This window comes from Sinocyclocheilus rhinocerous, unplaced genomic scaffold (assembly GCF_001515625.1).
Source record: "Sinocyclocheilus rhinocerous isolate Xijiao unplaced genomic scaffold, SAMN03320098_v1.1 scaffold541, whole genome shotgun sequence".
Classification (NCBI taxonomy): Eukaryota; Metazoa; Chordata; class Actinopteri; order Cypriniformes; family Cyprinidae; genus Sinocyclocheilus; species Sinocyclocheilus rhinocerous.
Genome location: NW_015658519.1, coordinates 1,596,448 through 1,608,048, shown reverse-complemented (window position 1 = coordinate 1,608,048; position 11,601 = coordinate 1,596,448). Strand labels below are relative to the sequence as shown.

The 11,601-nt window shown below is 36.5% G+C and overlaps 2 protein-coding genes across 2 annotated transcripts in view; both read right to left on the bottom strand.

Moving 5' to 3' along the window:
- The window catches only part of LOC107722501 (serine/threonine-protein kinase RIO1-like), a 33,108-nt gene that overhangs the window by 8,572 nt on the left and 12,935 nt on the right, over positions 1-11,601 (bottom strand). The window contains exons 3-4 of the mRNA XM_016530866.1: positions 4,988-5,044; positions 2,124-2,331 (exon numbers count right to left, since the gene is read on the bottom strand). Coding sequence (XP_016386352.1) covers positions 2,124-2,331; positions 4,988-5,037 — 258 coding nt within the window. The 5' untranslated portion in view covers positions 5,038-5,044. The remainder of the gene's footprint in view (positions 1-2,123; positions 2,332-4,987; positions 5,045-11,601) is intronic.
- LOC107722578 (ras-responsive element-binding protein 1-like) overlaps positions 6,506-11,601 on the bottom strand; it is a 45,737-nt gene continuing 40,641 nt past the window's right edge. Inside the window, exons 11-13 of the mRNA XM_016530990.1 lie at positions 10,582-10,752; positions 9,524-10,285; positions 6,506-8,833 (exon numbers count right to left, since the gene is read on the bottom strand). Of these exons, the coding sequence (XP_016386476.1) occupies positions 8,400-8,833; positions 9,524-10,285; positions 10,582-10,752 (1,367 nt within the window). The 3' untranslated portion in view covers positions 6,506-8,399. The remainder of the gene's footprint in view (positions 8,834-9,523; positions 10,286-10,581; positions 10,753-11,601) is intronic.

The following is an 11,601-nucleotide window of genomic DNA, read 5'->3' as shown; positions in this document are numbered from 1 at the left end:
AGTTAATTTTATTTAATTATATTTTCTTTATAGCGCCAGATCACAACAGAAGTCATTTAAAGTTACCTTTCCGAAAGAACAGGTCTATACCTTGTTCTTTTATTAAGCAAACTAAATAGCCCTATGTTTTTTTATCTTATTTACACGACGGCATATCATTTCGGTCTCTACGTTATAGTCGCGCTCTCTGTATCACGCACAGCAGAGTTCCGCCCCCCCCCCCATGCTTTTTGATTAATACAATTTAATTTAACCATTAAAAAGGAGTCCAGAAAAAAACAAAAAAACGGAACCCCCCCCCCCAAAGCCGTAAACCTAGGGGAAACACTATATATTGTCATTTAACCAACACAATTTCCTAGAAACACCACTCCCACTCCCACTAGTATTTGTAAAGGTAAGCCGCAAAACCATTCATATTTAAATATAAATTTTGCGTGTCTCTGTGTCAGTGAATGGCGCAGACGTGTGGTTTTGTTCACCACTCGTACTGAAGCACGCGTGACGCTTGCAGTGATTTTAGCGTCTGCTGTCTCACTAAATGAGGACATAAATACATGAACAACATCTCCATAACTTATCTGAGAGTCACTTCATGAGCATTTGACCGTTTCAAACAAAAAAACGGAACCCCCCCCCCCAAAGCCGTAAACCTAGGGGAAACACTATATATTGTCATTTAACCAACACAATTTCCTAGAAACACCAGGGCCCGTATTCACAAAGCATCTTAAGGCTAAAAGTAGCTCATAACTCGCCGAATTTAGGAGAAAATCTTTAAAATAATGGGCGTGTCAGTCCTAAATTTAGGACTCCTAACTTTTTGCTCTAAAAGTATTTCACAAAGTGTTTTAGCACTAAAACTAGCTCCTAAATCTGTGAAACATTAGGAGTAGTGAAGAGGACTCCTGGTCACTAAAGACCAAGCCACAAACTATCCTAAAATGGCTGTTGCCGGCAAACTGCCTTGGAACGTAAACATTTTAGAAATATTTGACGATGACAAGCTTTTATAAAGGGATCGCCTTTCGTTTTGTAGGTTATCCCAACTCCAATTTTTCCTTTGATTATGTCCTTGTTTTCATTAATCAGTTGGGCAAGAAGTAACAGCTGTGCTTGTGTCCAATTTGGTTTTCTTTTACATTTGCATGTCTTATATCAGCCATGATTATTCTACTCTGTTAATTAAAAGGCAGTTTATATGTATATTCACTAGACATGAGAAGCATACAGGTAAGAGGCAGACAATTAGCTGAACATATACTTGTTTAATTAGTGACACTTAGCCTGCATTTTAAAATCTTTATTTGAATGTGGCAAATAATCTCGGGTTGGTTGGCTGGCGTTGTCATCCCGTATACTCAAGCATTGGTACTTATTTATATATAAAATAATTTTAGGTTTACTTCCTTCGCATTTACAGCAGAATATAATTCAAAAAGTTGTAAAGAATTATAGTCTTTGTAAATAACCCTCTGTTATTTGAATTAGCTTCCAGGATTTATATATTATTCTTATATTATTTAATTATGTCCTTTCTTAATATTAGTTAAGTGTTTGTTAAATTCTGGAATGTTACTTTGCACTCTGTAAGTGCGAGCGTCCAGCGGGCGACACTGTTTTCACGCTAATCGGGTAACGTTAAACACTGTGAACCAAATTCTACAAAACCTAAGAGAGAAATGCAGTGCATATCATGCAGTGCGATAAAATAGCTTCTCTTCCCTGCAAACGATACAATGAAGAATGAATGGTTGTTTAACTTAAAGGCAAAAACAAAACAAAAGATAAGCATTTATCCTTATAGAGAATGAGAAGTAACCATGGGAACGGATAGCGTATCCTGCTAATATGGCGGCGCCTTCCCGAAATGCAATGCGGAGTGAAAAGATCGTGACGTAACTCCTCATTCTCTATACTCTTAGTTTAAGCCTTATCTCTATTCCTTAGTAAAAGTTTGTCTCAGCAGCTTTGTGAATAGGTTTTAAGAGAAAACTCTTTGCTAAAAACTTTTACTGCTATTTAGGAGAACTCTTAGTGGTAAGATAAAATATTTTGTGAATATGGGCACAGGTTTGTTGTCAACATTGGCCTTGTGGTCATGATCTTTCTTTAACGAATACCTGTGGATTATTCCCAGCCCTCATTGCAGTGTAGCGCTTTGTGAAGTCTCCTCCTCCTGATTCATTCCAATCCCATTCATCATCTTCATCATCATCATAGTCCTCCTCGTTTTCACCTTGCTTATCATTTTTGAAGGTTTGTAAAGTAACTTCATGCAGTTGGTTCTCCAGGGAGAGCTTGTCAGGGACGTGACTGATTTCAGGCTCACTGTGAAATACCACACACATTGTGTAAACTTCACCCATTTAGTATTTATTAATTGTAAATGTATTTATTTTATTTTTTTGCTGGTGAAATTAGTCAAATTAGTCACAATAATTCCAGTTTGCCTCTCTGAAAACATGAAACACATTCTGTCATCATAATAAACATACAGCTACCATACAGGGTACACAACACAGATGTATGGATGTATGTTTGTATGTATGTATATGTATATTTATTAGGGCTGCACGATAAATCGCATGCGATATTTAACGCGTTAATGCTGCTCAATGTGAAAGCACGCAGGTGATGGAGATTTACCGCTGATTACAGAACCGGCTTTCTGACAAGATGCGCGTTAAATATCGCATGCGATTTATCGTGCAGCCCTAATATTTATACAAGACATATGCCGGTATTCGGTAATGCGATATATCACGGTAATGAATATGCACGATATTGTAATCGTGGGCACTTCAAAATACAGTGAATAATTATTACAAATTTTTCAGATTTTTTGAATGCATTCTAAGAATATTTCCCCATCGACTGGTCATAATGCACTACACTGTTGTATGGTGCATGAAAGACGCATGCGCACTCTCATGTGGAACACGTGAAGGAGACACGCTGAATAAAAGCGCACATTCACTCTCTGACAGCAGATGACGCTAAACTGCAGAAATGCAGCAGTTACCCCGGAAATAAAGCAGCTGCACTACTTTCTAAAAACATTTAAAGGGGTCTTTTACCTTGCCAAAGCAGCAAGTTCCATCTGCTCCGGTATAGTTAAGGATGCCATGTCAATTTGAGCTGGATTCAGACCCCAAGAATATTGAACAAGAGGATCGCTCAGAACCTTTGCACGCCTGCTGATTGACTGCTTCTCACAAAGACTATTTCTTTACACTGTTTTGCATTTGTTTCAATTGTTTTTTCATTACATGCAAGATTAAATGAAAATGACATCCAATTTTCTGAGGACAGTCGGTGTCCTTCAGAAATACAGTGAAATAAAAACACCCGCACTCAATGTATGGGAAACACTGTAGTCTCATAATTGAAGTGTAACTTCTGCAGATTACATCATTGTCCAGCACCCCCCAACCACTTGAATATCCGTAGGTGGGAATTATTATAATGATATTCTAATGGGTTGAATAAGAAACCCTGTAGTCCAAACGAGCCGTTGGTTGTAGCTCTTGGAAAGGGATTTTTAAAAAAACGAAATATCTCCCTTTGGAGTGGACTTTGAGATTTGTAAGTTTGAAGATCTTTTTTATGCCCAAACACACACACTACACACTGACTAAAATTCAAAAAGTGAAAAAGCATAATAGGACCCCTTTAAATGGTTTAAACCATATTAGATACAAATCTATGGTTTAAAGAGCCATTCAGATTTTTGTATTCTCAGTGGTGTTCATCACAGCACCAAATACTTAAATATTTAGACTTAATAGGCTATTATTTTAAAACTTTTTTTTAAACATTTTATCTGGACTACAACATGCCCTAGATGTTGTTTGAAAATGTTTTGATTCTTTATTGTTTGGTCACACTTTAGGCTACATTAAGTCTCTATTAATAACATTAGTTAATTCATTAATTAACAAACTGCCAATGAAAAATTATTCTAAACATTCATTAATCTTAGGTCATTTAAATATTTAATAACACGTTGTTAAAATCAAAAGGTGCAACTGTGTTATTTAATGAACAGTTGTATTTTTTTTTAACAAAGATTAAGTAGCAAATGTAGCTATTGCTCATTATTAATTGTTAATGCATTAAGGTTAACTAATGAGATCATATTGTAAAGTGTTACTTCTTGGTCTTTATAATTCTTTTGCACTTTAATCTGCGTGAATTTTTTTACTTGATATATTTTTTGTGTATTACGTTAGTTTATTGTATGTAAATGATCAGTTATTTTTGTTATAAGAAAAAAGTTATTAAACCTGTTGTAGTTTGACAACTTTTTTTGCAAAAAAAAAATTTCATACTGTCATATGCCTAATATATTTAGTGCTGTCAAACGATTAATCGCATCCAAAATGAAAGTTGTTGTTTACATAATATATGTGTGTACTTTGTATATTTATTATGTATATATAAATACACACACATGCATGTATATATTTAAGAAAAATATGTTACGTTTATATATTAAATATAGATATAAATTATATGAATATAAATATATACATGTAAATATTTTCAAAATATATGCTGTATGTCTGGCCAGGATTTGTTTTGGCTTTGTTTTCCTGTTTTCATGCTTGCTGAAGGTAATGATCGAAAAGTAGTTTGACCAATAACATGCAAGCATTGTACATAATGGACCAATCATGGCGTGTGAGAAGGTGGGATCTACGGTCAAAGCGATGCAATTACGCGTACTTATTAGGTGTGTTCGACTTAAAAGCAGTGCGGCTCAGACCGATCAGTGTTTGACATCAAAGTACCTCGAGAGCGTTTCGAAAGCATAACCGTCTGTATGGTACTTTGATGTCATACACCGATCGGTCTGCACACGCAAACAAAGCCAAAACCTAGATATTTTAGGCAATATAGAAATCCTGGCCAGGACGCGTCCTGGGAAAATGGCACGTATGGTCACCCTACTCTATCAATTTAAGTTGATGAAGTTTCATACCTCCCCGTCTCGTCCGCGTCATCAAACTGCCCTGGTACAACCTGATACATCGCGGTGAAAAAAAAAAAAAAAAAAAAGAGAATGTTAAGGAACTTACCGAACACTGTCAAAACATGCTTGCATACCAACAGCACGAACGCACACACGCACACCAGCGTACTCTCACTTCTGGCAATGTGGGAAAGGGTGCTGAGAAGGCTCAAACAGAGAACTCGAAACGCTAAATTAAGCACCCATTTTCAGCAGGTTAATCATTCATGAATTATTGTACTTCATAAAGATACATTGCTGATATCAAACGTATGTAGGCAGAGAGGTTGCTAGAATGTTCTGGATGGTTGATATGACGTTGCTAATACTACATTACTACATTTTTATTTACAATTATCAAACAATTACTAATTACTGGCCACAATCACCTTTATATAATTTAAGTTAAATAATAATAGTATTAAATATGAATAATACTATAATAATATTAATGTTAATATAATATAAAAAGTTTTAATTAAGAAAAAAATATAGACAGTGAATTTCTCACTCTTTCTTAGTGTACATTTATTGATTGGATGATTTATTCGCTTTACAGGGTTGAAAAAACAAGGTGAAAAAAGCAAAATCAATGAGTTGTCTACTCTACATCTGAATTGATCTGACAGGTATTTGCAATCCATCTGACAAACATGGTCACTGATATCTGAATTAATTACAATAATCTGCAGAATTTTTGCAGAAAAGGGTTGGTACAATTAGGCCTAAACATACTGAGACCAAATTCAGTCAAATGCTCTTAAATGTAGTGTAGTGAACAGAGCTTGCATTTTATACACCAGACAGATACACAGATTTTGAAAAGCCCCTGAGAAAGAGAATAACTGAGAAATTCAAATTAGATCAACATGCAAAAATCATTCTTTTTATAATCATAATGTCAAACTCATCAAATCATACTCTATGGTTCAATGCTCTCAAATGAATAGATAGTTGAACTGGTAGAAGGTTTCATTAGCTGACAAACAAAAGAGAATGTTAAGGAACTTACCGAACACTGTCAAAACATGCTTGCATACCAACAGCACGAACGCACACACGCACACCAGCGTACTCTCACTTCTGGCAATGTGGGAAAGGGTGCTGAGAAGGCTCAAACAGAGAACTCGAAACGCTAAATTAAGCACCCATTTTCAGCAGGTTAATCATTCATGAATTATTGTACTTCATAAAGATACATTGCTGATATCAAACGTATGTAGGCAGAGAGGTTGCTAGAATGTTCTGGATGGTTGATATGACGTTGCTAATACTACATTACTACATTTTTATTTACAATTATCAAACAATTACTAATTACTGGCCACAATCACCTTTATATAATTTAAGTTAAATAATAATAGTATTAAATATGAATAATACTATAATAATATTAATGTTAATATAATATAAAAAGTTTTAATTAAGAAAAAAATATAGACAGAAAAAATTAAACTGAATTTCTCACTCTTTCTTAGTGTACATTTATTGATTGGATGATTTATTCGCTTTACAGGGTTGAAAAAACAAGGTGAAAAAAGCAAAATCAATGAGTTGTCTACTCTACATCTGAATTGATCTGACAGGTATTTGCAATCCATCTGACAAACATGGTCACTGATATCTGAATTAATTACAATAATCTGCAGAATTTTTGCAGAAAAGGGTTGGTACAATTAGGCCTAAACATACTGAGACCAAATTCAGTCAAATGCTCTTAAATGTAGTGTAGTGAACAGAGCTTGCATTTTATACACCAGACAGATACACAGATTTTGAAAAGCCCCTGAGAAAGAGAATAACTGAGAAATTCAAATTAGATCAACATGCAAAAATCATTCTTTTTATAATCATAATGTCAAACTCATCAAATCATACTCTATGGTTCAATGCTCTCAAATGAATAGATAGTTGAACTGGTAGAAGGTTTCATTAGCTGACAAACAAAAAGACACACAAAAGATATAATTATCTAAAGCATCTGAATGTACAAAGTTTCTGAAAATGTAGAGAACCTCACAATCTCGAACAACATTCATCTTTTTGATTCTCCTCGCTGCACAAATTGGATTCTACATGGCTTTTCAAAATTACATCCACACACTCTAGACTGATCAATAAATACCTGCATAAAATGTTCAGTGTTTTCTATCCATATGACTGTGCACACCCACACGCACTTGTACACATTTACAAGTACAAACATCATTACACAAAAACAAAAGAAAGAAAAATGTGTTTCAACAAATATAAAGACCAGTTCATTTACAATGTTTCAATTGGTTTTAAATCCAAAGACTCACAGCTTTCAAAATGTATGAAAACTAGCAAACATTTAGCCACTGAGAGGACTTCAAATTCATTGAATCTCAAATGCAGTTTTGTGTGGGCTTCAGGGGTTATTCAAGTCACTTAATTGCAACAACTAATGTAAAACTGTACAATTTTTGTTTTGTTTTGTTTTAGGGAAGATTGATATCCCTTCTACATAAACCAGTATAAGGGATACATTTTAGATTCCTTTTTAGAACCGATATCTACCGGATAAAAAGAAAAAAAAAGTGTTGGATTTTTAGTGTGATCACCAGTGTTGAAGTCAAAATGAATCCTAGGGGGAAAACCAAGAAGGCAAATCACACTTTAAAGATACATAAAATGTACTCTGAATCACACTGACATTAAATACATAATGCATGACTCTCAGAAGCACTCTTCTCTCTGATGCACAGGCCTTATAATATAATACTTCACACTCTACGCCACCAGAAGGCGCTGTTTCAAGCTTCCCAGCCACTTGTACATGTCTTCTGCAACATTTGTCAATGAGGCTCAAAGCTGGAGGATAATATACAAAGAATGGGCAAATATTGCCGATAAACTGATTGGCCGACGATCACCCAAAATAAAAATTACAGAGCTAAACAGCAATTCTATCCAAAATGTATTCAGCCAATCTTGAAAATGAAAATGAGTCAGGCACTTAAGCTCTTCAAATCCATAAGACAAAAAAAGAAACCAAACAACTCCATACAGATACTAAAAACATACAGAAACTGACTTAAGAATAATACAATTTAATGCTGATATATAAATCTTCTGTTCATCATACAAATGCTTCTAATTTATTGATATAAAGGCTTTATATGATTCATTAAAAATCATATAAATAGGATTAAAATTGCTACTGTCCAGTTATGTGTTGATCCAGATCTTTAGAAAAAAGCATTAAGGCATCAGAAGGCTCACTGTGCTTCAAAATCTGTGCTGCGATCGGTCATGCACACTGTATAAGACAAATATCGGCAGAAGCCAGGCTTTGCAACTCCTAGTGTTTGTGGAAGCTTGATAAACTATGGCACAAAATCAACAGTGAATTTTCTCTTCACTGATCGGGTGTCTCCGTCATTTCCTGAGCTGCTGTACAGCTATGGACACTGATTTTTGCAAGTTCTGGATCACAGCCTGATGTTTGATGGTCCTCCTGTTCAGCCCCATCCAGCTGAGGTTCTTCAGCAGAATTCATCTCCATGGATGAATCTTCAGGATGCTGATTTTCCTCCACATGTCCTTCACTCTCTTCTTCTTGAGGTGCTCCTGCTTTCTCACATTCATTCTCACTCTGGATTGGAGCTGTTGCTTCACTTTGACTTGCAGATGAACACCTAACCTCTTTTCCCTCCAGCATTTCGCCGTTATCTCTTGCTCCATCCATTTCTGCCTCATCTGTGGGTTTCTGGTGGACGCGTTGATGCCTCACCAGACTGTGCTTCAGGGTGAAGGTGCGGTGACAGGTTTGGCACTTATAAGGCCGCTCACCTACAACAACAAGGGTCATGTTAGATGCATCAACTCTTATATTTTAATTGTGTTAAAGGGATAGTTCACCCAAAAATGAAAATTCTGTCATTAATTACTCACCCTCATGTCATTCCAAACCCGTAAGAGCTCCTTTTATCTTCGGAACACAAATGAAGATATTTTTGATGAATTTCGAGAGTTCTCTGACGCTCCCATAGACAGCAATGTAATTACCACGATCAAGGTTCAGAAACGTAGCAAGGACATTGTTAAAATAATCCATGTGACATCAGGGGTTCAACCGTAATTTTACGAAGGTACGAGAATACTTTTTGTGCGCAAAGAAAATAAAAACGACTTTATTCAACTATTTGTCTCCTCTGCGTCACCCTGGTGCCATTTTGGAGAGTATCCACTGAACGTAAACAACGTATGCTGTTCTGTGTCAGCTGCACCAAGCGGATACGTTTTCTACATTGTTTACGCAATTATCAATTATCGTGGTAATTACATTGCTGTCTATGGGAGGGTCAGAGAGCTGTCAGAATTCATCAAAAATATCTTCATTTGTGTTCCGAAGATGAACGGAGGTCTTACAGGTTTGGAACGACATGAGGACGAGTAATTAATGACAGAATTTTTGGGTGAACTATCCCTTTAATAAATTGAGGATAGTAAATAATAACAGTAAAATGCTCCAGATCTTACCAGTATGTGAGCGCATGTGTCTGGTCAAGTCTTGCAGGCTCCAGAAGCGTTTGCTGCACACAGCACAGATCTTCTTCCTCTTGTCGGTTTTGCCTCCAGCAGGGTCGCCCTCCTCTTCCAAAGCCCTGAGCTCTAAGGAAGCAGCCTCTTCTTCATCATCACTCATCTCTTCCCTCTCCTTCTCCTCCTCATCAGCACCACTTTCCACACAGCTGCTGTTCTCGTCCTTTTCATCATCTTCTAACTTTGCCTCCAGCTCCAGCTCCAGCTCCTTTCTGGGCGCTGTGACTGGGTTTTGAGGAGCAGGTTGGCGTCTTCCCTTTTTGCCTCCATCCTCTGGCTGGACCTCCGGAATGTGAGTTTTCTGGTGCCGGCTGAGGGTGGCTGCATGGCGAAAGGTCTTCTTGCAGGACGCACAGGTGTGTGGGAACTCATCTGGTGGAGAAACCGGTTCAGCAGTTGATTTAGGCTGGTGCTGCTCTGTTCCAGAAAGCTTGAAGTCTACAAGCTTGTTGGCGAGGTTCATATCAAGACTATTATTGCTTTGAGAGTCATCATCATTATTTTCTACTCCCTCAGGGCTTCCCTCTGCTAGCTGTGTTTGGTTTGAGTCTGAGATGCTGTCTGTTTGTTCAGCGGCTGATTGTCCTGTTTGTTCTGGGGCTTGTTCTGGAGATGAAGCTTTCTCCTCTTGTTTGGGGCTGACAGAGCTCAGATCCACAATATCTCTGGTTACAGGAGGTTCAGTGTCAGATACACTCTCTACCAAGACAAATAAAGCTTGTTAAGCACTATATACATTGCACTGCTTTGCATACACAAGTTCACAATGATGTAATAATATTCAATTATATTATAATATTGCAATATGAAAAGTCTTGTTGCTACACAGAAAACAAACTAAATTACAATACACCATGAAAGAACCATCAACCCTTCATCTCAAAATTTAAATTTAGCACATTTCTGGACAAAAAATGTTAACTGATCTTACTTCATACAGTATATATGCAAGACCATTAGTGCTAAATATTCATATATAATATAATGTTACTGACCAATAGTACTAGTACTTCCTTGGGATCCTTCGTCAGCCTTAGGTTTGGGTTCAGATCCACTGTTTTGAAGAGTCCGATTAGATATTCCATGTTTGCGGAGCAGGTGGCGCTCACAGTTTGACTTTGTGGAGAAGAATGACTCACACTGAGGACAAGGATATGGCTTCTGACCTGTGAAATCAATGCACAAAACTGTAACACTCTGAAGAGAGAAACAAAACTTTATTGACTCAAATACACTGGATAAAATACAAAAATGTATATATAATGTAATAAATTCAAATGTTTGGGGTCAGTAAGATAATTTTTTTGTTTTTGAAAGAGGTTTCTAATGCTCACTATGGCTGCATTCATTCGATTAAAAACACAGCGAAAACAGTAATACTGTGCAATATTATTACAATTTAAAATATATGTTTTCTATTTTAATATATTTTAAAATGTAATTTATGTCTGTGAAGACTGAATTTTTAGCAGCCATTACTCCAGTCTTCAGTGTCACATCATCTGATTTCATATCATCACATCACTGATTTGTTGCACGATAAATATTTCTTATTATATTCAATGTTGAAAACAGTTGTGCTGCTTAATATTTTTGTGGAAGCCATAATGCATTTTTTTAGGATTCTCTGAAAAATACAGAAAGTTCAAATGAACAGAATTGAATAAAAAAACAGAAATCTTTTGTAACATTTAAAGGTGGGGTATGTATTTTTTCAAAAACGCTTTAGAAAACTGAGTCGGGCCAAGTACCAAAACAAACTTGTAGCCAATCAGCAGTAAGGGGCGTGTCTACTCATGATGTGGAGGAGAGAGCGCTCAGAGCACAGTACTGACATTAGCCGAGCCGAGCAACGACAGAAAGATAGAGATGGCGGATAAAAAACAAAAGAGGAAAACGCGGAACAAAAGAAGGCTTACGATAAGGCAAGAAGTAGGACCCGTGTAAATATCAGATCAGCTTTCCAGCGCTGGAGAGAACTCAAGGAGCGGAGGCCTGCGATCGGACGCCGAGGT